General features: G+C 42.1%; 2 protein-coding genes across 5 annotated transcripts in view; one reads left to right on the forward strand and one right to left on the reverse strand.

Annotated features, from left to right (window-relative positions):
- ESYT2 (extended synaptotagmin 2) overlaps positions 1 to 10,991 on the reverse strand; it is a 90,897-nt gene extending 79,906 nt beyond the window's left edge. For 2 of the 4 annotated variants that reach the window (XM_072153972.1, XM_072153969.1), the window contains exon 1: positions 10,441 to 10,990. In XM_072153972.1, coding sequence (XP_072010073.1) covers positions 10,441 to 10,767 — 327 coding nt within the window. In that variant the 5' untranslated portion in view covers positions 10,768 to 10,990. Of the gene's footprint in view, positions 1 to 10,440 lie in introns of all 4 variants that reach the window. The other 2 variants (XM_072153970.1, XM_072153971.1) reach the window with 2 other exon arrangements.
- A 4,083-nt stretch (positions 10,992 to 15,074) lies between these two features.
- Positions 15,075 to 26,865, forward strand: part of DYNC2I1 (dynein 2 intermediate chain 1) — a 28,082-nt gene continuing 16,291 nt past the window's right edge. The window contains exons 1-6 of the mRNA XM_072153973.1: positions 15,075 to 15,254; positions 20,309 to 20,362; positions 22,140 to 22,473; positions 23,514 to 23,590; positions 24,456 to 24,776; positions 25,689 to 25,757. Of these exons, the coding sequence (XP_072010074.1) occupies positions 15,240 to 15,254; positions 20,309 to 20,362; positions 22,140 to 22,473; positions 23,514 to 23,590; positions 24,456 to 24,776; positions 25,689 to 25,757 (870 nt within the window). The 5' untranslated portion in view covers positions 15,075 to 15,239. The remainder of the gene's footprint in view (positions 15,255 to 20,308; positions 20,363 to 22,139; positions 22,474 to 23,513; positions 23,591 to 24,455; positions 24,777 to 25,688; positions 25,758 to 26,865) is intronic.

Genomic DNA, 26,865 nt, shown 5'->3' on the forward strand with positions numbered 1-26,865 from the left:
GCAAAAAAAAAAAAAAAAAAAAGACTACATCCAGTCTGAACATGGACCTACTTTGTGGATAAACGCCGGTTACACAGAGGAAATACAGTTCAAGGGGCTGTCTGATTCAGCAAGAAAATAAATGTACTTGCGTCCTAAGGGGCTCCTGGTGTCCCGGGACACTGCCCCTCGGTGCTGTGCACCTGTTTGTTTACAGGGGCAATGCACCGACAGCTTCCGGGCGCCTGGCACGCCCTCCGGTCATCCTGTCCCAGCACCCGACAGGGGACGGGTGTGCGGGGCAGGCGGTCGGAAGTTGTCGGCGCCGATGTGCCGCGCCCCTGTAAACAAATAGGAGCACTGCACAGAGGGTCCGTGGCGTGGGACACCGGAGTGCAGGAGGTAAGCACATGTTTATTTTTTTTTTGGTGCAGCCCCCCCTCACCTCGCTATTCTTGCCGAATCTTGGACAACCCCTTTTAACACACTGGCTGCAAATAACATCTCTATAACCATTGTGTACATATTAAAACAACAATCGTGTACAGGAAACCTTATTACCCAGATCGCTGGGGATTAATTCTCGTGATTGATGGGGGTCCTAGGAGTTAGAATCTCATCAGACTGTAATCCCCAATCTAAGGTGAGAAATACATACATACAAACTTAGTACAACCCCTTTAAGAGGATTGAGGAGATACTATTCATAGGATTAATATGGTTCTGTTCACACAGGGGACCTCCAAAACTCCCGCTGTTATGATCGGAGTGACAGCCATCATATTATTATAACCCACCATGTGGCTGCCTTGGTATGACCAACTGAGGCAAAACTGAATATTTTACTTCACCACAGCCCAAGACGCTGTGTTTATCAAATTTGGGAACTAAAAATGCTGCTAGTTTAGGGACCCCAAAAGTGTTGACAGGAACCGTTCCGGATATGAAAGGGGCTTTATCTGGTATTGAAGCTCATCCTCTTTCAGGTGATCAAGCATGACAACAACAACATTAGACACAACAACATCAGACACAACCAATAGATGTGGTGCGGATTCTTAAAGTCAAAATAAATACAGATGCTTTTTTTAAAAAAAATCCTGAACACCCCCTTTAAGAACATACCACAGTTTGCCTTCATTCTTCTGTGATTTCCTCCTCTGCACGGCCAACATGATCAGGTCATGCTTATAATATTAGTACCCGCTGTACAGTAGCCTCTTATGCCTTATATTATGCCATAGGATCGGCGTGTAATGCCTTCAGATCCATCATCACAGTAGCTTTTTTTATCTTACAAAAATGTGTATTTTTACGATGTTTGTATTTTTGGTCACGCACATGATGTTCTCTCAAGAAGAATAGAAGAATAAACCCAAAGGAATCCAGCAGCAGCTGCTCAATGGCTTGTCAGTGTGAAGTAATGCTGACCGCATACTCCACCAAATGACTGCAAATAATTTGCAAATGCGGAAAAAAAAACAAACAAAAAACTATTGGGTGATCGATAATACAGCCAGTGTGACAGAGCTGCTATGGCCTTCTGGTATTTGGAAGGTGCGGCAGGATACATCTATATGCAGGTAACAATTATATATGCTATACTAGGTGAAGAGGGAGGTTTAGGCTGAATTCACACAGCTTTTTATGGAATGCATTTTGAGGCGAGGTGATCTGGTATCAGGGAAGATAAGATAACAAAAGAAACCAGACGGTTACATCATCGAGCACCTCTCAACTTTTAAAAAGGCGTTTACCACCTCCAATCTCATCCACAAATAAAACCAGCATTATGGTGGCACCTCATAATCTTTCCAGACATACCGCACCTGATTCTAAGTCATTTGCTATTCTAGAGAAAATTAAGTTTTAATATTTGCAAGTATTGGTGCAAGATGTAGGGAGCAGGTAGAGAGTATGTCTAAGATCAGACTACACAATGTTTGTTTGTAGTCTGTAACCATGGAGATTGAGTTAAAGGAAACCTGTCACCAGGGACCTCATTGTCGCTAAAGACAGGTTACAGAAGCCTATTACACATGCAGTGCAAATCTGCCTTTCTGGTTTCTCTAAGCATTTGCATTACAATATATGTGTGTTATAACTTACCCTGCACCCTAACAAAATCCTCTGTGTAGTCCCAGGGGTTGGGCTATAGTTTGAATGCATTTCAGACAACAACCTGTGACTTGTCTGTGCCGTTTACTCCTCAGCCCCCACCTTTGTGCTCCTCCAGAGGAGCTGTACAGGTACATAAAGTTAGGGACTGAGAGCTGAGGAGTGAGCAGCACAGACAAGTCACATGTTGTTTTTTGAAATGCAGCCAAACCAAAGCCCAACCCCTGGGAATACACAGAAGATTTTGTCAGGAAGCAACACACAATTATATTGTAATGCAAATGCTTACAGAAAGCAGAAAGACATATATGCAATACAGCTGTAATAAGCTTCTGCAACCTGTCCTTAGTGAAAATTAGGTAGTTGGTGACAGGTTCCCTTTAAAGGGAATCTGTCACCACAATTTACTTACCCTAAGTAACTGCTATGTTATGTAGGGCTATGTCTACACATTTCACCCATACCTTTGTTTTTTGTCCAGCTGCGCCTTCCATGTCAAAACATTACTTTAGAATAGAAATATGCTTCAGCAGAGCTCAACATTTCAGCAGACCCAGGAGTGATACAGCTGAAGGGGGAAGGATGAGAGAAGGCAATGGACTATGGAAGTATAGCAGGAGGTATTGTTATTGCTAAGGTGCTTTGCTTATGCCCCCCCCCCCAAAGCACTTTAGCCTAATTTGCATATTTATAAAGGTCACTTTTGATTTGGAAGGAGCAGCAGAAAAAAAATAAAAGTATGGCTGCCCAGTGTGGACATATCCACACGTAACTTAACACTTATGGTAGTTAAGGTGGGTAAATTGTGCTGAGGGATTCCCTTTAAATCTATGTAGCATTGATTTTATATCTTTTATATCACATCAGTATGGTAATTGCTTTACATTTGTTCTGCCACTTGAAATCCAAGCAATTTTAGTATTCTAGCATAAATACATCTCTTTATCGCTATCATGAGAATGATCTGTCATTTCAGCTATAATCAGTAGGTTCTGGTCACTGCTGGTGACATAATGAAAGGACAAGATGACACGGTTAGTCTGGGGCATTGTAAACAGAAGTTCCACTCATAAATTTACAGGTCAGTCTAGGAGCCATCAATTACACCTTTCATTTGATTTTTGCAAGTCTAACACTAAGTAGCTCATCTTACAGCAGCAACTAAGATTGGGGCTTTTTTTTATATATTTAAAAAAAAAAATTTTTTTTTGCTGCATTTTAGTGGGGATTTCAGAACTCTAAAATGTTTATTGAGAATGTGGTTTTCTTTAGAAAAATTCTAGGAATTTGTCTAAAAAAAAAAAAAAAACAAAAACAAACACAACACAACATCTAAATGTCACCGAAACCTGCTCTGGTCGTCTTTGCACTGTTATCAAGGTATGTCAGAGGAAGCAACCAGAAAACTAAATGTTCAAAAAATGTTTTTCTTTTTTCATGGTTCTTTAACTTATTTTTTAGTCGGTTTTTACAAATGTCATTCACTGCATAAATCTTGAAATACATTGGAAATAGACAACACAAGTGAATAAAAATAGTCTATGGGGGTAAGAATTTGCAGAAATTTTCAATGGTTTCTATGGTGTGCATCTGTTTAAATATTGATTGTAAAGCTGCCTATCAATTTTTTTTATGTACAGGCAGTCCCCATGTTACATATAAGATCAGTTCTGTAGGTTTGCTCTTAAGGTGAATTTGTATGTAAGTCGGAACTGTATATTTTATAATTGTAGCTCCAGACAAATTTTTTTGTGTCTCTGTGACAATTGGAATTTTTAAAATGTTGGGTTGTCATAAGAACCAGGATTAACAATAAATCTTTATTACAGACACCTGTGATAACTGTTATAGCTGTTTATTGTAGCCTAGGGCTAAAGGACTGTAAATTACCAATTACAAGAGGTCCGTTTGTAACTACGGGCCATCTGTAAGTTGGCTGTTCTTAAGTAGGGGACCGCCTGTATATGCCAATTACTTGTAGAGGTTACTAGGGGCTTGGAGAAGCCTTTGTGAGCTCTTGGGGCGCTACTACATGCACTACATACTACTGCCTATGCAGGGCCATGTGCGTCCATGTGGAGACGCAGGCGCAATGGTTTCTGCTGCTCCACTACGTTCAGAAGCGGCACGGACGTCTACGTGCAGGGGGTGCAGTGTAGCATTAGCTCTGCGAGCTTAGATCTACTAAGAATAGAAATTGATTCCATACGGAAGATTTCCTTTAAGAGTCGGCCCTTTGTGGGTCCCCATTAGCACAGCTAATAACCAAGGATTTTACTGTTCTGTATCTCTGGCAGTCCCCGAGACTGACGAAACAAGATCACTTCCACCATTCGTCTGTTGGCAGGTCCTACCGAAAGAAGTCAGACACTGCGCACTCAGCTCTGATGACCCTCACTATGACCTATGGTAAATGTCGTCACCCAACACCGACACATGAAGACGACGCTCATAGCTAGTCTGTCAACATTCACACACCTAGAAGTAGCCAAATAGACATATATAGGTTTGGGAATCACAACGCAAGTCCCTGCTAAGTGTATTTATTCTATCAATTCACAGATGGCCCCAAACAATAGTCTCAAGGTCAACCCTAATGGTAACGATGGATGCCACTTAGAGCGCTTGTGAATACTGTAACAGAAGAAGCAAGGACATGGTATAGCATCCATATAAATAGCACAGCGCTCAGCCATGGGGTCGAACAGAAATACCATTAACCCTTAGGAGAAAGGGCAACACCATGACTATACGAGACGTTCCTTGAACTGATGACAAAGCTCTAAAGATCTACTGAGTGAAAGTTTAGCATCTTTAAAGGCTTACACTTGCCATTATAACCTTTATAATTATCTGCTTTCAGACGGGCATTTGGGGATGTATATACGGCAGATGTATATACGTCGTACATACGTCCCCAATAGACCAGCAATTGGCGCATGGCGCACACGTGCAGCACCGTTCTGTACCCGGGGAAAAGATGTGACAAGTCCCATCTATCCCTGTAACATGGCGCCATGCCCCATGTTTCTCTATGGAGAGGGGCGGGAGTGAGCAGCGCTCATCCCCTCCTCTCCCGGGCGGCGACGTGTGTCCACCGTGCTATGGTACGGCAGGCACACATTCGTGTCAATTTAGCCCAAGTTGAATATTATTTCCATGCTACTCAATGAATTCTACCTTAAAGGGATTATACTATTATTGTTTCCCCTATCCACAAGATAGGGGGTAGAAATCTGATCAGTGGGGATGGATCTTAGGAATCCCCAGGGATCACAAGAATGGGATCCTGTTCTCACTTATTGATGGAAAGGCAGGTGAAGCATGTGTCATGCCCCCGATTCAATACTATGGGAGCATTGGATAGGAGTGAGCAAAACGCATGGCTATCACCGGCACTGCTATAGACAGAGAATGTGAGTCTGTGACTGTAGTATAACAAAATAATACCTGCAGAATTGCGTGGCTAGACAGCGCTGAGGTTTGGGGAGAGCAGTTACTTCACCATCAAAGTTTAATAATAAAATTTTACTCTGATAACTTCATACAAAGTTTAGATGACTCTGCAGGAGATTCCATTCATATCTAATGAGGAATAGAGTCGCTTTATTCGGAATACAAAATACGCCCCGAAACAGTAGACAGACTTCATTCATTAAAAGTGGACTTTATTTATTAGAAATCGGGAGGTACACGGTGGATAAGCAGGTCACCACATAGATGGCACTAAGCTTTGTAAGCAGAAAAGCGGGATACTCAGCACTAGACCCGCAGCGCTACACTACACTTATACCGGTCGCTGCTATATCCCGCTACATCACCAAATGGATTTCTTGTCTCTTTTCCAAAAGCCTAGCAATATGTGATGAGAAACTAGAAGAGCTCTCGAGTCCGGCTGTAATCTTCACATTGTGTTGCAATGTGCAAATATGGGAAAATTGTCCTTTAAATTCCTTTCATTCTGGATAAATAGCATCCAGCAAGGGCCAGATTGTGAAATGGACTTCAGACAATAATCACACATGTATAAAATTTTGGCTCGCCTTTTTCTTTAATTTTTGAGACTTTTCATGGTGGTTATGTTCATTTGTGACTTTATTGGTGCATAAAATTGCCTCCTTTCAAAGCCAGACATTTTCTCGTTTTCTGCAGTGCTCCCCGAGTTATTACCTGAATGAAGATGTGAAAGTTGCTACTTTTTAAAAAAAATCTATGGCTGCCCCTGACTAGGTGTAAAGAATAGCTTGGAGCAGATTGTGACCTCTGGATACTATTTGTGACTTTTGTTTTAAAAAGTCGCAAATTCACTAAAGACCAGACACCACACGTAACAAGGAAAAACCACCAAGATGCATCCGAACAGCAGAAAAGTAACTAAAAAAAGCCAGACTTATACAGTTATATGGATACATGTGCCCCATACAGTAATCGGGAATTCTATACTCCAGCGCTTGTTTTGGGTAAAGATTTGCAATATCATTTAGAATTATTAGGGATGAATAATCCAACCTCCATCACTGTGTATAACATCTGCAGGTAATTGAATGCGGATGTGTTCCCCTAACATAGGGGACTTCCGAGCGGTTAATGACTGGTACGACAGAGAAGTCCGCCCTTCACACCTGCCTGTGTGTTCACTATAGCCCGGGGCCACTGGTGACATCATTAATCCCACTTCACAGGTTTCACAGTTACTACACTCATATAGAGCAACACAACAGAGCAGAGATGGGCGGTATCATGGGTAGTCACGTAGCCTTGTCTCATCCTAGAGAATTCTTTGACTCAAACTTCTGCAACGTTGTATTCTTTTATGGAACTCAATGGATCTTTTGAATGAAAAAAAAATTGTGCATAAAAGTGACACCTGTAGATGTTCGTTTTATATATATTTTATATATCTTACTCTCTATATATCGAACTTATAAGTTACACAGACGCAGTAGTTTCATGGGTTATGTGACAGTGTCCTAATCAAAAACACCGACAAGATAGCACAGTGATCAGAGATAAGTATCTACAGGACATCACATGCATACCTGGGTGGCTGCCAAACAGGAACTCCTCACTCTGCTGCCAATGGAGTCCTCTCATGTACCAAGTCACACCCCGATCATACACGCGATTCAATCAGTAATCCCCAGCCCCATAGGACTGCCATATATACTATAGGTGAAGACAGAACGCAGAGCAGACACCTGCACTCCATCCTATAGCTGCCGGCATCGGCACAAATTCCCTGCAGTTCCTTCTATTATTGGAATTGTACCCGTAGCGTGCAGGAGCAGGCCAATAATAGATCAGGAGAAATCAGACTTCATGGCTTCCATCTCATCCAGGTCGAACCGTTTTATGGTAGTCTGTGTCTGCAGAATTATTGGCAGAGAACAGACTGCCGCAAACAGTGGTCTGCACTCCGTTATCTCATGGATGACAGCCAAACTGTTATTCTAGGGTATCATAAAATATGTTTGTTTGTTTGTTTTTAAATTGTCTAAAATATCCTACAAATAGGATGTAAAAGGATTCCCCACTACATAATTTAATGGGGTAACTAGTAACCATGCTCACAATCTGGCCCATATCGCCATAGCAGTAAGTAACACAACAAATACATTGGACATTTGAGCAAAATTCTGGAATGGTTATTTGTATATTAGTGGAATCCTCCTTCTTTCTTTTCACATTATCAGCATACTTTGATGTCAGTGAGAAAAAGCGTTTGGTATTCAGCGCATCGACCTTGTCTCGTGAACACATAGGACTGTCCCAGCAAAAGCATGTGCTGATTAATCCTGTACAGAAACTGTATATAGCTGCAATAAATGCAGAGAGCTACTACCTAGGGTAAAGTTATTGCGGGGTAAAGTTATCGCCCCAGAATCCAATAACAGCAAAAACTAGATAAAAATGACTGGTTTCTGCTGCAGCTTTAATTGGCCTTTCTAGGAATTCTAGAAGAGCACCAAAGAAAACAAGAAAAATCTAAGTGTAATTACCCTACGCCGGCTCCCACGTCATGCCGGTACTTCCAGGCTTTGGGTCAGAGGTGCCGGGGTCACAGGAATAGCTTTGGCCAGTCTGTAAAATAAAATTACCTCCCATAGGCAAGGGAGACTAAGGTCATGTTCACACACCGCGTCATGTTGCATTTTGAAATGCAACGCAAATGCTGCGAAGGAGCAGATTGTCCCATTGCAGATGCATTTTCATTGAAAATCTTGCAATTGGGATGAAGCCCCATGTGTTTTGCACATAAGCAATGCATAATACGTGGTGCTGGTTACCAAGAACAAGTGCTTCAGGAGCACTTATTGTTTTGCAATACACAAAGACTGTGTGTGAACGTGGCCTAAGGTTGGTAATACTGGTGCGTAAAGGGAACCATGAAGCAGAGAGAAGTAAGTCTACTTTGTTTTTTACCCTTGACCTGCAGGAGTTATCCAGAATTTTGCATTGGTTGGGAGTAGAGATCAACCTTTGCCTTGCAACAGTTAAATTCCAATACAGCAATAAATAAAGGAGTTGTCCCAAGTATTTAAGTTATCTCCGATCCAGAGGATCACGAGAACAGACACCAGGCAATCCCTTTATCAACATCTGCAAAGAGATTGTATGTTCGCTCCGTGTTTGTGCGGGCTTCCTCCGGGTCCTCTGGTTTCCTCCCACACTCAAAAACATACTGTTAGGTTGATTAGAGATTGTGAGCCCCATTGGAGACAGGGACCGATATGACCAACTCTGTGCAGCGCTGCGGAATCTGTGTGCACTATATTAAATATAGGGATTAAATAATTAAAAAAATGAGGTGAAGCCGCAGCAAGAGCAGCTCCATTCTATTGTGTGGGAATGATGGAAATAGCATAACACAGCACCTGTCTGTCTATCTCCGATCCATAGAGGGGATCCTCATTCTCTGGAGAGCTGGGGGTCCAGTTCTAGTGATCAGTGGGGTACCAGCAGTCTCACTAATCAGCTAGCTATCCCCTACCATTATTTTTTTTCTGTCATCTATTCCATGATGGAAGTCCACACATAGACGCTTTAAGGGCATCATATACCCAAGGGTGAATTCACAAACGAAAATACTTTTTTTGGCACTTTCTGCACCTTTTCCATTCTTCTGAACGCCTACAGAAATCCATATGTTTGCCGCCAAAACAATCCCATTCACACAAATGGAAACGATTAGCCCCAGGCAGATACTCTGACCCTCGCCACAGACAGACCTAAACAAGCTTAACTGGAAGTTATTTTAGGATTCTATATGCAGGAGAAGTGCAAATTGAGCTGCTGCAGAACCTCCCTATGTGAACAAAGTGATAGTTATACCTATGGCCAGGGTGCTATTGCAATCGAGGAGCATGATGCAACTTTGTGTTGTCGGAGATGTGACTTTTAAATTCTCTCCATGGACACCATGACATGTACAGAGAAAATCTCAGACCATACATCTATAGATCTCCTGCTGGCCTGATATTGTTAGGTCCATGCAACATACAGGAACCACCACATTGTACACATAAACCAAACACCCTCTACTTTCGGCTCCTCTTCTGATCAAGGCTAGTGTATGGTATCGCAACTGAGCTCCATTCATCTCTATACAGCTGCAATACCAGCACAAACCATGGTCAGGAGTGGCGCTGTTTTAGAAGAAACAATCCATAGTTTTCAACTGATGAACAACCCCATTAAGCCCCGGAATTTAGATACCATAAACGTAATATGGACGCATTTAACCAGTCCATAGTGTCAATTCAGGCCAATAATACCACTTTGGGAAGAAATTTGCAAATGTTATACGGGCAGCAAAATAAAAATCTAATCCTAATCAGAATTTAGGAAAAATATTCCAAGGAATTGTGTATGATGTCCCTTTCACAGCAAATACGTGTTGATTATCATTTAAAAACATTCAATAATCGCCCTCATTGTCAGTGACATTGAGGCTGGTGATTGGCTGCAGCCGTCACGTGCAGAACAATCGGGGGACGAATCAGCAGGAGAGTAAAATTTCATTTTACAGTGTCCTACCCTTGGGCAATTTTTTTTTTTATTTAGAAAATCCCTTTAAGCTTACAGCAAACTTTTTTTACTAACATGATACCTAGACGAGCAGGAAAAACATGCCAACACCCTTCGCCAGTGCACCAGCTGGTACTACCCATAGGTAGCCGATAGCAGATGTTGTGTGTGGAAATTGTGCAATTTTCTCAAGACGCGTGTTCCACCTCCCAAAAAAAATTTAAGAAAGGGGTGTGGCAAGACAATCCCAAGTACACAACAATTTTTTTTAAAGGGATACTCTATGCCAGTGATAACTTGGTGAGGGGTACTTACCCAGGCGGGTAGGTCTGCGGTGCTGATGGTGTGTTTGACCGCCTTCTCCTCGTTCTCCAGGAATGCCAGCGCCCGGTAAAGCCTGGAACTTTTATTCCCTTTATTCTTCCTAAACCACATCAGGCAGATGAGAGCAATGAGTAACCAGCTGAAGCTCAGCCCAAAGTATCCCAGCACATACACAGGGAAGATCAGCACAAAAGTCTTGGCAAACTGGTAGAAGAGTCCTGCAATGTCCACACTGATCATGCCAGGCTCCTCAGGGGGCACTGCCGGGGGCACTGCCGGGGGCACAGTCCCCTCCTGGGTGCCCTGGTCCTGGGTCATCCTGCACTCTGGACAATAGGGTCACTAGTGATCAGGGTGATCAGGTCAGCTGGTACAGGAATAGCAATGTCTCCCCCTTGCTCCTGCACAGACACATCAGGAGCTGCCCGCCCGGCGCCCTGCTCTATGTTGTGCTGCCGCTGCCATACACATCCACTGCAGACCTGGCTCCACTGCTCCCGTGTCACTCACTGCTGCTCAGGCCCCGCCCCCTGCCCAGCCACAGCTACAGGATGTGTGCAAGGAGGGGCGGCAACTGGGCGGGGCTCAGCGTTCTTGCTTTTTTTTTTTTCTTCCACTTTCAATAAGCTTTATTTAAACAACTAATTGCGAAGCATAAAACATCTAGTGACTAATTTTGCTAAATTATTGTGTCCTAGGCCTGTAATGTTATTACTATAGCGCACCTCACACACTTTACGTCTGTCTTAAAGGGGTCGTTTTGCATCTGCCTTAGTTAAAGGGGGGCTCTATCTAGGATATGGATCAGAACTGGTTTCTGTGGATGGTATCGTGGATGGGCTTGGTAGTGCAGCTCGGTTCTATTCACTTGAATGGGGATGAACTGCTGAAAGTTTATGGGGGAGATTTATCATAAGTCGGTGCTTCTGCTAAGGTTTAGGGTGATGTCACACATGGCATTTTTAGGCCGTTTTTAGTTGCGTTTAGGTGCATTTTCAGATAAAAACCGCATGCGTTTTTGTCCGGTTTTCCGAATTTGAGCAATTTAAACTGACAAAAACGCATGCATTTTTAAAAACGGATGCATTTTTAATCGCATGCGGTTTTTTTTATCTGAAAACTAAAAACGCCATGTGTGACATCACCTTTAGGCCTCTTGATGTAGCTTGGGAGGGGGGGGGGCCTGGCTGTTAGGTACAACTACTGGAGTAGTTTTGCGTAAAAACGTATACAGGTTTTTTAAAGTTACACAGATAAGTATAATACACTTCACTCAATATCAGGTGAAGTAGGTTAGCACACCATTTCAATATAATAAGATAACTTGGCATTCCTAGATGACGACTTTTGAATTATTGTCCTTATTAAGGCAAACAAAAATGTTAAATTAAACAGGCACGGGGCGTTCCCGCAAACTCTGACCCCCACAACGCCCCTCTGAGCCGCCTCCATGCTCACATGGCATGGAGGTGGCTTAGACAGGAAACCGGCGTAGAAGCAGTGATAAATCTCCCCCTGGGTGCTCACTGCAGGTGCCATAGACTTCTTACTGTGGCCATGATACGGCCACAATTTGTGAGGTCAGATCATGGTCACAATTACAGTGGTGTGAACGGGGCCCTACACAGATAAATACATTTGGAAAGCTGCATAAAAATGAACCAAAGAATCATGGCGTGGTGAAGAATAACACTAACCTGACCTCATAACCCCCCATCAGCCCTACCCCCAGACTTGTGATGATGTTCCTTGTGACTAGGCCAGGAGGGAATATATTATGGTGACTCTTCTCCACCCCCATGACTCCTTAATATATTTCAATCACAAAGATGAAGTGGCTTTAGCCCAAGCATACTTACACACTGGTGTATGTCCCCTCTGAAACAGGATCCATTCTTCATTCGGCTTTTGATTACTTATTTTTGAAGGAAAATTTCAAAAACATGCTAATGAGCCTCAGGGGCTCCTCTGTATGTCACCGAAGCCCCATCTGGCTCCGTCAGCTGACAGGACAGGGAAAGGATGAGGCGGCATAAGCACCAAATGAAGGCTTGAATAATTAGCAGCCGATTGAGCCAGAAGGGGCTTCTGTGACACACACAAAAGCCTGTTAGGTTCATTTGCATATTCATAAAACTCCTATTTCATGAAAAATAAGCCATTTTAAGCTTAATGCAGAACGGATCCTGTTTCAGGGGGCACACGTCAGAGTGCAGGTATACTTTGGTTAAAACCACAAAATCCACATGGTTGATTTCCTTTAAAGGTCATGTAAGCACAGTGTTCAAAGATTTATCTCTGCATTATGCTAAATCTCTAAGAATTTAGGACATAATTACAATCCTTATACTGTACTGTATATATGAAGTTCTAAATCTTTATGACAGGTTCCATTTAATGGCCTATTTTATGGACAGGTCATCAGTATCACTAAGCTAGAAACTCCCTTTAAGTTCCTCCTCACCCCTGTTGCTTATAACCTGTCACATGTGAATGTTCTATTGTGTCTGTAATGATTGTGATAATACAGTACTGCTTTACTAGGTGAAAGAGGAAGGTTGTGAACTGCAATAAACTCCTTTAGAGGAAAAAAGCAGACATTCAGATCAGGATAAAACCCTTAGGATATTTTGGTATTTGAACTTGTCAGCGTTTAGATATTCGAGTTCTCTTTTGAAGTCACCCAGCTTTCTAAACACTTGCAGAAAAAGAGACGTTGTCCTGCAGATGACCATGACTGGCCAAGGCATGACTACTAGTCACAATTCAGGAATTGCACTAATTGGCAACTAATCAAAAACATTACAGGACCCTATTCATTCAATCTACAGGTAAATCCAGACCAAGAAGTATGGTGGATCTGCATGTTATGACGATTTATTGTCGATTTTACGTTGGATTTTTCTACTCCCATATTGCAAAGCCTATGTAATCCATAGGTGATCATCTGCACACAATTCTGGAAAATGTGCTCCTGATGGAGTGAAGAAATTCTGAGGCCATATTCACATGTGGCCAAAACGCATTTATGATTCCACTGAAACACACAAGTTTTATGCAAAACATGTGCTGCTCATTGCAAAACGCATGAATTACAGTGGGAACACATATGTGCTGTGGACAAGCCCAACCCTGTTGTGTTTCTCTTGCATTAAGAGCGCTGTCCCATGTTGCGGTTTTGTCTGCGTTTACAAATCGCAGACCAAACCGTACCCACCGCCTGGGATCAAGAACGACCCGCCCGGGTGAGTGCAGATTGGTCTGCGTTTGCAAACACAGCCAAAACGCAACGTGGGACAGCGCTCTTAAAATACGTTCACCATATGCAAGAGAGTCAACTCCCACTGCCACAGCCGCAATCGCAGGGTGCCGATGGCGTGGCACAGCAGTCTGAGATCCAGTGAAGGAACAATGAACTATCTATTAGGCCAGGCTGCAGATCTGTCAGGAAAGGATGCTATATACCGGTATTAGTAGTGCATTATCCAACATATCAAAAAAGCTATGCAAAAAAAAAATCAGATGGAAATTAAAAAAAAAAAAAAAAGAAGTGAAATCAGACGCAGGCTAGAAAACTTTAACAGTTTTTATACCATAGAACAAAAAACTTTAAAATAGAAAATGAACAACGATGACAAAACTGACTTTTTATCATCCATCACTCAATAAAATTATATTAATCGTGCTCAAAAAACTTTACGAACAAACGTGTACAAATAAAATCTACAGGTCTTTTTGCAAAAAATAAAAAGTCCTCACCAAAAGTTATTGTGCCTGGAAGATGGTGAAGCAAACCCAGAGGAAAAAGTTTTTTTGGGAGATTTGTCAGTGCTTCTATGCCATTTTTTTTGGCAAAGATACACTGATACAATCGCAATTTTTTTCGCATTGCAAGAAATTGCTATTATTCCAGCGACTACGCCATCTACGTGGGTGTGCCAATGGAGTGGGCGGGCAGTCAGAACGGCCAGCGGATACATCATGAGGTCTAAGCCTCATGATGTATCTGCCGCGGTGGCGGTAGGGGAGTGGTTTTATCATACTGTACAATGATACATCTCCCCTGTCCTGTTATTTAGGATTCAATGATAAAAGTAGAAAGTTTTATTAGAAAAACAATGTGAGATTTTCGTTCTTTTTAAAATACACTGCACAGAAAGGGTTAATAAAAGTTCACCAGTTGGATATATATAAAACCCAAAACTGTGCTATTAAAAACTACATTTCCTTCCAATGAAAACAAGACCCCACACTGGGTGACAGAAAAGTAAAAAAAAATAGAAGGCATTGATGAAAAACACATTGAACTTGCCTGAACATTAACATTGGAGTGAAGAACCCCAAAATTGCAATGTACATAACAAAAAATTGCAAAAACAAAACAAAAATGACTTATTCCCCCCCCCCCCCCTTGGTCTTGAAGTCAGCTATAGGCTCATAGCTTTGTCATATTAAACTAGCGGTTTCACGGTTGCTTTCCCCTCATAAAAAAGACAAAAAAAAAAGAAAATATTTCCTCCTGCACTCTCATTATGGGAAGGAAGAATAAAGTATCGGATTGCGCACGCGCGCTGGCTGGTTGTCGGCCGCGCGAGCGCGTGCCCGCCGCTCCCTGGCTGCGGTTGCCAGTAGGACTGACGCCGCCGTTGCCTTGGTGAAGCTGCCCGTGCGCCTGCGCAGTGAACCAAGAGCCTGGGTGTCATGGCGCCGGCCCATGTAGTCAACAGAACGGAGTGACTTACCTGGTAACGGAGAGAGCTGCAGGCGGAGGGGACAAGGCTGAGAGGACCATGCAGCCAGAGAGGGTGAAGTATCATCCTTCATATTCCTGACTGTGCCCATAGTGTGTGAGCACCCCCTGCCATCCTGTCACTTGTAGTTCAGCCACAAGGGGCGCCACAACAACATCAGGTAGATGCAGTTATTACACAGATAGGTTGTGACTGGATTGTGTCTCTCCTTCCAGTCTGTGGGTCAGTAATGTTCGGATCAGTGATATGACCCATATGACACGGATACATTTAGGCTACAGCCCGGTTCACACCTGCATTCAGAGCTCGGCTATTAACTTCCACCACTAAAATGATAGTAACAGGAGGCATTAAAAGGCTGTTGAAATCAACTGACATTTTAACGGATCCGTTATTATCATTTTAATGATGGAAGTTAATAACGGTGGTCCAAACGCAGGTGTGAACTAGGCCTAAGAGCTCTAGCAGGGAATGGATGGGAGCTACAGCCTGGGAAACCTGCAAGAAACAACGATTAATGGAATCTGTCAACAACCCCCCCCTCCCCAAATGACCTTGCCTTATAGGGCTGTTAGTAAACATTCCTGACATACTCCCCCCCCCCCCACACACACACACTCACACTCACACTCAGCAAAAACCGCTATTTAGGAATCAGAAAATTAGGCGTAAAGGAAATCTATCATCACAATCCATCAACCAGATCCTGAATCCAGGCACTGCAACTGTGATAATCATCTTATGTTTGTTATCCACGGCCTCCTTCCTTCTAATATCAACTTTTAAAATTATGCTAATGAATCAGGAGGGCTCTAGGGATTGTAAACAGAATCTCTTTGGGTTGTAGCTTCACAGGCTGCTACACTGTGCTGGAGCACTTTGCCCTCCCACTGTGTGATAAGTCTGGAAGTGTACCTGCCTGTGAAGATACAGCACAAGGGGCTCTGGTAAAACCCCCAGGAGCCCCTCAGGCTATATAACAAATATAAGAAGAAGTTACCACTGACCTGCACCTAACGGAGACAAAAGCCTGAGGATGCGTTGCCACATTAGGTTTTGTAGCGCAATGCAATGGCTGTTTAGAGGAAATTCGCCAAATTCCATTACATTAAAATAGCATTTTCTTAAAAGCACAATTTAAATACAATTTATTTACATTGCGTTGATGCAATAAGGAAAATCTCCTCCAAACAGCCTTTGCGTTGTGTTACAAAAAGCAATGTGAACGCACCCTTAGTGTGACTCGGTCTGTGAAACACGCACTATGCACTGGCTGGACCGACCACAGTACAGCGAACCTGAGTTTCATAGTGATCTATAATACATGGAGTCGCTGCCTCCTTGCCAAACTGTAATCATGACTTCTTTGTGCTGGTGTTTTGCAAGGAGTAAGGGCATAATATATGACTACGATGCATGGAGTCCCTGGTGCTGTGGTTTCTCTGTGAAATCTGGGCAACGCGCTCGGTCATGTGCAGCTCTGAGTCAGATTACTGATGAAGGTATTAGTGAAAAATAAACAGGCAGAGTACATTATACACAATGGGGGCGGATTGATAAAACCAGAGCTTTTTGTTTGGTTTTAATACTGGGCTCCACTGGCGAGCGATGTACAGTAATTATTAAAAGGTTCTGACCTGTTAAAGGGGTTGTCCACTTTTGGCAAATAATTGATATTGTTTGTGTTGCTTATATAATTTTTCAATATTCTTTCTGTATCAATTCCTCACCTATTCCTTCTAGATCTCTGCTTGTTGTTATTCTATGGAAAGATTAACCGTTTACTTCCTGTGGATAAAATCGCTTCCTGGGCATGTGACAGGTACACGGCTCGTCATATCTATTGTCATGTGTACAGCCCATCACATGACCAGGGATATAACGAGCTGTTTACCTGTGTGATATTACATGACCTGGTGAATAACAAGCTGAGCACCTGTGTGACATGACCACGGACCTAGAGATCTAGGAAACTGTGAGGAATTGATACAGAAAGTATATTGGAAAATTGCATAACTTTTAATCACACAAACAATATCAATTATTTGCTGAAAGTGGACAACCCCTTAAAATATTTCTGCTGCATCACTGACACCGGAACTGAAATCTTCACCAGTTTTGGGCCTTTTCTCTAGGGCAGGTTATAGTAAATTTGTCTGGCTAACATTTGTCTCGTTTCGCTCTGCCAACTTTTGTAGGTGAAAAACTTGTGATCTGGCATAAGCCAGGGTACAACCAAAGAGCCGGATCGGTGTATACTGACAGCATTGGTGCTTACACAGGGCAGCCCTGAATTTAGGAATATTCCAGGTTGAATAACTGATCTCCTGTCTTCAGGATAGATAATCAATTACAGAGCAGTACATGAAGCGGTCACCGCAGTCCTGTGAATGCTGTTTCTGCTTCACAAGTTACTGAGGTCTTGTTCATACATCACACGGACAGGTAAAGCACTGCTGTTACACTGTGTACAGCCATCTTCTCCATAGGAAGTACAAGAGGCCATGCGACTTGTCTGAGCTCTGCAGTCTCTTCACTGCAGACTCAGCAGATCCTAGACAATCCCTTTAAGCTGGCCATACAAGTAATATATGTATGTAGTCTTCTCTACTGGCCGCAGATGTTGGATCACAGCTAATCTTATTTGTTCTTCGGGATTGAGATGAAAGATTACCAGATGCGTCCTGCAGTCTTTTTCTACTTTTTCATTGGCTCAGCATGCATGTGGAAGTTGGACAGGATATCTGCCTAATGTGTACAGCCACCTGTACATTTACAGACGGTCTCTTACTTAAGAACACCTGACTTACAGATGACCCCTAGTTTCAAACGGACCTCTGGATGTTGGTAATTTACTGTACTTTAGCCCCAGGCTACAATAAATAGCTATAACAGTTATCAGAGGTGTCTGTAATTACGATTTATTGTTAATCCTGGTTCTGATGACAACCCAACATTTTTAAAATCCAATTGTCACAGAGACTAAAAAAATGTGTCTAGAGTTACAATTATAAAATATACAGTTCCAACTTACATACAAATTCAACTTAAGAACAAACCTACAGAACCTATCCTGTACATAACATGGGAACTGCCTGTATATATATTATTTTTCATCTAATAGTGTTTTATATTGTTTTTTATATACATTCATGTCCTGGGATTATTTTCATCCTGCTGGATTGGTTTATCTTCATAGAAGGATTGCAGAGGCAAACAGCAGTGTGAATAGGAGGAGATTATATGCGCCGTGTGCAGCATTAGAGAATGAAGAGACGGGAGCAGCTTATCCTTCTCATACTGGCAGATGGCACCTGAGAAGCCGTGTCCTGTCACATTTAAACAGGGTTAGGCCCTGTTCAGACTGCGTTCCACCTCTCTAGGGGTTATACTGCTATTGACACTTCTCTGCTAAGTGTCTGATCACGGAGGGTCCACAAGTCCTCTATAGCGTCCCATGTGAATGTAGCACTGCTTTAAATGCCTGACCTGAACTCCATTAGTTTTTGAAAAACTTCCAGGATGGCTTAGCCCCATAAAAGTAAATGGAGCGCAGGTCACCCATGTACATCAGTGCTCTGTCCACATGGGGCACATCAGTGGGCTTCTGTTTTCCTGATTACTGGGGTCTGACTGCTAAATATAATGCTTTGACATTAATCGGTTATCAATCCATATAGCCATCCCCAGAATATGCAGATGAAGTCTTATAGGCCAGGCTACGCTCTCAGAAAACATATTTGCCCCAAAAATAAGTCGTAGGTTACAAATGCCTATATACATTCTGTGGCACCTAGTTTTGGTGTCATTTTAAAGAGGAGACTTCCCTCTATTTTATCAAATTATAAGGATTGTTTTTCTAGGTGCCACAGAGCCGGAGATTTCCACTGTTAAATTTACAGTTGGGAGTGTAATTTTCATATACAGCTCCCACTTTGGTCTGTAACTTTAACTCTATATATCTCTATGCCTGTGGCACCTACACAGTTTAAAAGGAAGATTATGCTCTTTAAAAATACACCAGAACTGTGTTTCTAGGTCCTCCCTCCAGTCTCTCTGCTGAAGGCAGCATGGAGGAGGAGGAAGCTGCAGGGAAGAGGGAGGTGACAGATGCAATTTGCTGCAAACAGCTACATGGACAAAGGGGTAAGAAAAGGAAAGTGCCAATAGAGTCACATGAAATTCAGGAATTTGGGGTTTGTAGAGTTATGATGATGTCCAAAAGATAAAGATCTGATTCTATTTTTAATAAATCTTGAAAAAATACGCCCTAACCCGTTTTCGGCGCAAATAATACTACTCTGTCGTATTCTTGGAGAAACGCAATAGTTCCTTTCCTGAACCAAACATAACCATCTCCTCAATCTATCCTTAAAGGAGAAGTTTCTTTCTTGGACTATATCCAAGACCCTCAAAATCCATCATGACAACCCAGGGACACTTACTCATAGATTCAGGCAACGTGACTGTGATAATCTTCTTTTATTTGTTATCCATGGTCTCTTTCCATCTCAAATCAACATCTTATTGTAATTAGCCCCTCCGTGCTATAGCTTCACATGGTGTTACACTGTGCAGGAGCACTTCTGTGAGATAACAGCTGGCAGAGGGAGGCGAGAGCAGTGGTGAGGGGGGGGGGGGGGGGGCCAGTGTAACATCCTGTGAAACTATAGCGCACCCATGTGAATTTTAGATGGAAGGGAGCCATGGATAACAAATATAAGAAGAATACTGCAGTCACCATGTCTGGATCTATGAGTAAGAGTCCCTGGTTTGTCACGTGTTATTTTGATTTCATTTAATTTATCAGTCCTTTTTATTATAGGCTGACGAATCATAATCCTAATAGTTGTGTACCAGTGTCTAATTGCTTGGACTCTTGTGGATCATAGGAATACCATGTGACCCTAACACAGATAAATCTTCACCCCATCTAGGCACCGATTTTAGACTCCTGCTTTCTCTTCTAGGTGTCCTGTCAAGTTCCAGATTCCATAATCCTCTATGTGACAGAGCTCTTCCTCTTCCTCTATATGTTACATATGATCGCAGCAGTGAGATGCAGATGCAGTGCATGAAGTGACTGATGGGTTTTGTGTATTTTGCAGCATAAATCCAAGGAGGACACTTGGACGACAGACGAGCTGAAGAAACAGTTAAAGGTGAAGGATTTCTTTCCAGACAATGTTATGATGTTTGGATTCTTCCTGATCTGTCACAGGTTATATACTTTCTGCATTTAGAATAAAAAAACGTACATCTATCAGTGATGCAAAGTGTTCTCCGTAGAGCCGCTACGATTTGTTGTAGCCTAGGAGACTGCAGAGAACTAAATATTACTTATATAAAAAGTCATACGTAGGATGTAATGTGAATGAGTTCCTACTTGTGAGCCCCAGTGAAGTACACAGTGTGTTGGTCTGCTGTCTGAGTCCATATAGCCACGAAACACCCACGTCAGGGGTGTCAAACTCATCAGCACATCAGCATTGTGGTTGCCATAAATCACACAGATCCTATTACTCTCCGTTGTAATAAAGGCTTGTGCACCTGTGTGACATCACTTGCCCTTGGACAGATTTCCATCCACTGAAAGTAAATATAGAAGCTTTTTATAGCAGGACAGCAAGCAGAGATCTATAAAACCCTGAGGAATTGATACAGAAAGTATATTGGAAATTTGTATAACTTTCCAATACACACACAAGATCAATTATTTACTGATAGTGGATAACCGCTTTAAGTAGTTACATTTATATAGCAATACCATTACGGGAGCCCCCACGGGTGCCATTAGCCACGGCTACAAAAAACTGCTCCTTTTCTCTAGCCCCCTCCCTCTGTGTATAGAATCCCCTCCCTGATGAAATCATTCGCCTTTCCCCACTCTTCTCTTTTCCTCTATCTCCAGAATAGGAGATATTCATGCCAATCACAAAAATTCGGGTTCTATTGTACCCCCAAAATGAATAGATCAGCTGGTTGCACATGCACCATGCTGCACATATTCATATCTACAGCTCTGCCAGAGATATGTGAGCTCAATTTCGGCCATTTCCATCAGTTTCATAGACAGGTAACGATGTGGCGGCTTCTTCCTTGACCCAGGGGTACAATGGACTCCTGTTCTTTTGATCAATTGGCTCCCAGTCAGTCACATAACAACAAGCAGGTAAAGAAATAACTTGGATATTAGAGATGTATTACAGACTTGCCCTGGTTGTCAGTGATGTAGGATTTCCTATGCAGTGCATGTTGGTGTATATAAGAAGACTCCTGCGGGGAAAGTGTAAAGGATTATATTGTCAGCTGCCAATGTAGAGTGTTTCTGCCCACCATAGAGTAGTGAAGCAGTAAATGATAAAAATGTATTATATTTAATGCCGGAAGCATAGGGATTTGCCATATTTTGTGACTTTCAGAAATAAATATTAGTACAGGCAGTCCTGGACTTAAGACTACTTGTACTTACAGACAATCCTCACTGCCCCCTGGGAAGTTCTCTGAATGCTGGTAATTTATTGAATTTTGTGTTCAATAAACTTTGAGATTAGTCAATGACAAAGTTCAGAGCACTTACTATGGTTATTGAATTTTATCCCTAAGAGATATCAAAGGTGTTTGCCATTAAATTTTATTGTTAATCCTTGTTCCCATGACAAACCAAAAAAATCTGAAAATCCAATTGTCACAAGATCAAAGAAAATATGTTTTCTGGAGTTACACAAAATTAACCTCATCCGACTTACATACAAGAACAATAACATACGACTTAAGAGCAAACCTACAGAACTCACCTTGTACCTAACCTGTGGACTGCCTGTAGTTATTGTAGCATTACTGTTTATTTGCTGTCCTTTTATAGAACTACTTGTCAGGTTTTCGCTCTCCAGCTTCATTGTATTTGCTTTTTCCTTCATCTCTTACTCCTTTATATAGAGTATGCAGTCTGAAAATGCCAAAGACAAGAGACATAAGGAAAGAAGACATCACAGAGAGGAAGATCGAGAGGAACATGCCCGACGCAGACATAAGCCTGATGAGAAGGCAGATGAAAAAGAGACTGACCGAAACAGGGGTGATGGGCGAGAGCACCGGAGAGAGAGGGAGAAAGCAAGAGAAGGCGACAAGGACAGACATCATGTATCAGAGAGGCACAGAACTAAGGACAGAGAGAAAACCAGGGACAAAATGGAGAGTAGGGAGAAAGCCGTTAAGGAATATGGAACAAGAGACTTAAATCGAGAGGAAAGGAAGATAAGAGACAGTCTTGGTAAGTGACATTGGGGCTTATTTACTAAGGGTTGTGGGCTGCACTTTAGTTGAACTATGCACCTTTTTCGGGAATTGCATCTGTTGAACAGGTATCTGCTCTGGGATTGTGTCGCACGCAATTGATTTTTGGCGCAACTGTGCTGCTTTCATACGACACAAATTGGGGGGCCTTCCATTGGATGATCCGACTGATTCGGACTGAGCATGGGATTTAACTTTCAAATTGTGTCGTAAGACAATGCACTTACGTGCACTACGAAGAAGAACGTTAACTCGCGGCACAGTGCATTATTGCGGACAATGCCCTTTCGGTGAACTCCGTTGGACTAGTAAGTAAATGTGCCCCGTTGTGTTTTCCTAAAAAAAAATTTAAAAAATCCACCATGCTAAAACGTGTAAGGGGTTTTTTTTTTCCTGAAAAATGTAATTTTGGACGTTATATCCATCTTCTACATTAGTAAAGGATGTATAAATCTATATTTCCTTCCAATCTGCTCATGGCTAGTAAAATGCTATCAAGTGGTGTTTTTCTGGAAAAGAAAAAAAAGCTGTGAAACAACGTTTGGACAGTTCTCACTGAGCTCTAAAGTCACACATTAGACTATAGAGTCAATTTGTGCCTAGGACATGCAGCAGAAGTACAAAAACCGTAAAAACACCAGAGAAATCTCATTGGTATTATAGGGTCAGAGGGAGATTAAGGAGCAGCACCGCGTTTAAAGGAGAAAAACTCAGGTGCAGGTCTTCACAATAGGGTCCAGTGATGGCCCATACATCCAAGAACAAAAAGATACTGAAGCAGCACTCTGTAAATGTGATTTATTCCACCTTCATGATGCGACGTTTCGTCCATTCAATCAAGACATTTTCAAGCTTGAAAATGTCTTGATTGAATGGACGAAACGTCGCATCGTGAAGGTGGAATGAATCACATTTACAGAGTGCTGCTTCAGTATCTTTTTGTTCATTGGTATTATATGTATTCTGTTACATATTATATACAAGTTATAGTGATGACCATGTATTTTCTAATTTTAGAAAAAAGCAAACACAGAAGTGAGGACCGAGAAAGACGACATAGAGAAAGACGGGAAAGGGAAGAGCGGAAACGGGAGGTAAATTTTAACATGTAACACAATTTGCACTGCAGTAAAATTAAAGATTCTCAGTACAAATAAAATGCGATGCCGTTCTTACTAATGGATGGAGCGCTGGGACCAGCATGTGTCCCGCTCCATTCAGTATTATGTGAGTGTCTGAAATAAGAGAAGAGGGAACGGCGTTTGGACTCCAGGACTCTCGTAGAAAGTGAATGGAAGTGCCAGAGATACCTGAGCACTGCGCTCTGCATTATCTGATACCCTCATACTATTGAATGGAGCACCATGACTCGCACTTTATCCATAAGTGAAAACAGGAATTACTTCTCTGGATTTCTGGGCGTTCCATTGTTGTGATTGGTAGAAGTTTCAGCAGTCAGCCCCTCAACTTTTAACTCTTACCCAGGTGCTATGTCACCCTCATTCCCACAGTAAATATGCAGTCAAGTTTTCCTGGATGGGATAAAGAAAACATTGTATTGAAACTTGAAAAAATAAAATATCAGCTCACCTATTGCAAGGAATTCACCATGTGACCACTAGTGCTCGAGAGAGGAGAGGGGGTAGATGAGAGCACTCGTCGATCCTCCAAAACCGCGTCGGTGTCGGCTAGCAGCAGTTTGTAGAAAAACATAGAAAGAGGTTCTCCTGCACTCAAATGAAATAAAAAAAAAAAAATTATTGGTTTACATTAAAAGCAGTGAAATGCAAAATTGGATGTGTGGCACACACAGACACTTTTCCAATGTATAAAAAAATTCTATCTGTTGTTAGTCATGGTCTGACCATGACTAAGAACAGATAGAATTTTTTATACGTTCGAAACCACAGTAGTAAATAACCTATTAAATATTTCCTCACCTCATGTATTCCCTTCAAGGGTGAAGAAGACGCAAGTCATAAGTTAAGACACTACAAACAAACTGAAGATTTTATCAGTGAAGATGCAGATCAGGAAAGAAGAAGGAGGGAAAGAAAACAGAGAGAGACTGCAGACCAAGAGAAGAGACATCACAGCAGACGAGAGAGGGGGACACATTCAGACCAGAGGGCCACAGAGGAACCTGTTGTATATTCAGACCGAGCAAAAGAAAAACATCATAAGGAAGGTTTTTCACATGAGGGAGAAAAGGAAAAAAGACACCGAGATAAGAAAGACCGCAGAACACGTGCACATGAGACTAAGAGAACTGATTCTCAGGTAAAACATGGCAATGCTCTCATAGATTCACTGGCATCTAACATTTTCCTTAAAATCACAAATGCTCCTAGCGTCCATTCTTCAGGAACCCAGGAACCCAGGTCCCCAGTGCTGCAAGGCATTATGCAAATTTGAATGAATAATGAAATGTACATGTTTCTGCACACACTTTTTTTGCTGTAGTCATTGATCCTTAAAAGAGTATAGAAAATAAGTGGGATCCCCAGCCGTCTCAAAGTCTTGCATGGAATTGAAGTGGGTATTTTTTATACACTCTCCTGCTCTCTGCCTGCTCGTGGATCTGGGCCTTGTGGCTATGATGCTCTTTTTGTGTTTGTTGTGCGTGGCCTCTTTACTTCCATAATCAACTTTTAGGATTGTGCTGGTTTACCGGGGGTGGGGTTTTTTTTAGCGTTGCTGGATCCCCTTTCTACTGTGGCTTTCTTGCCTGCTATAATCTCAGAGGTTTCCGCCATGTCAAAAGGGGTCTTAAACATCACATTACAAACAAGTATTGGGTTTGAAAAATTCATTTAAAGGGGTTGTCCCATCTATGGAACATCTCATATTCTATGGGTATAAGACTAGTTACAAATGGCTTGAGGTACCCCTTTTTCCCCAGATTTTGTACCCACATCAGTGTGCAACTAATTTCCTATCCTGTCGGTAGAGGATAAGTTACGTTTGTGGCATAGCCCCTTTAATTGTCAGCATAAATATTGCATTAACTAACGGAATACACAACTTGCTTGTAGTTTGTCTCTGATCATTTTCCTGAAACCTAGAGAAAAGATTTTGTGTCTTCACTATTGTCCAGGACTCAATTAAATCAATGCCTCCTGGATGCAGCTTTTTGGTAACTATTTTCTAAAATAATGATGTACCATAAATGTTTTGTTTCCATTTTAATAGGAAAACATTGCAGCACACAAAAGCCGCTCCAAGGACCTCACAGCAAAGCAGGAAAGCAATGATGAGAAGGTAACGGTGACCTTTGCTGACTCTTAGTGTTGCTTTCAGGGAAAATCATAATGTTACTCATTAAAATGGGGGCAGAGCAACTCTTTCCTCTGATGTTAGTACAAGAAAAAAGTTATGATGGAAAAAGTTTTTCTGATGGAGGCCTAGACCAAGAGATGGTCTGACAAATTCCCATCACCTACCAGGCTTGTTCAGAGCCGGAGCATCTGCCCTTAGGAAATAATTATAGTGACGGAGGCGTATGTGATGTACTGGGGAGACTTGCCAGATAAGCACTATAGGCCTTCACTGCTCTTTTCTTTTGATTGTTCTTCAAAGTAAATTCCTAGTCCAGCAGTGCCACTTCTTCCCCCACTTTGCATGGCTTTATCTCTGCTCCCTGGGTCTTAGATCAGATTTTAGTGCACTGCGGCATAAACATTTATATAAGGATCAGATGAAAGCTTTCTGCTGCACTCAGAACCTGTTTCCAACACCCACACAATGTAACGGCGTATAGATCAGCAGGGAAGTGGTGAATTCACTGGATGTGTTTATCCTTTGCCTATTACCTGCACATACTGGATGAAGACATTATATGTAGCTATAGAAATATTCCTGGGTCTGCAACATCACAGTTTAATTGCAATTGACTGTCTAAGTCATGGAAGTAGATAGGAAGTTGTGGGCACTTTTGCAAAATTTTAACTCATCCTCTCCGGGATCAGGGATTTAAACATAGGTCCCCTCTCTGGTGTTCCGATTCAGTGTGGTGCAGTCCCTCCCCAACTAAGGCTTCATTGACACATCCGTGGGAACCGTCAAACAGGAGCTGTGAACCACAGGTTGGATGGAGAAGGGAGGGGTGAGCGCTCTCCATAGAGAGCTGTACACGAATAGAACCTGCCCTATATTTTACGGCTCATAATGCACATTTATGGCAGCCTTCAGCTAGTTCCCCTTTTTTTGTAATCTTCCATCCACAGTATAGTGGATAACAATCTGATCAGTGATGATTCGCCTAAGAACTCTACAGATCACAATAACAGGGGTCTCTTCCTCGTGTCTCTTCTATTGGTACATAAAAAGAGTATGTGCAAGTGTAATGCCTTCAAGTTTAATCAGTAAA

This window comes from Engystomops pustulosus, chromosome 5 (genome assembly GCF_040894005.1).
Source record: "Engystomops pustulosus chromosome 5, aEngPut4.maternal, whole genome shotgun sequence".
Taxonomy (NCBI): domain Eukaryota; kingdom Metazoa; phylum Chordata; class Amphibia; order Anura; family Leptodactylidae; genus Engystomops; species Engystomops pustulosus.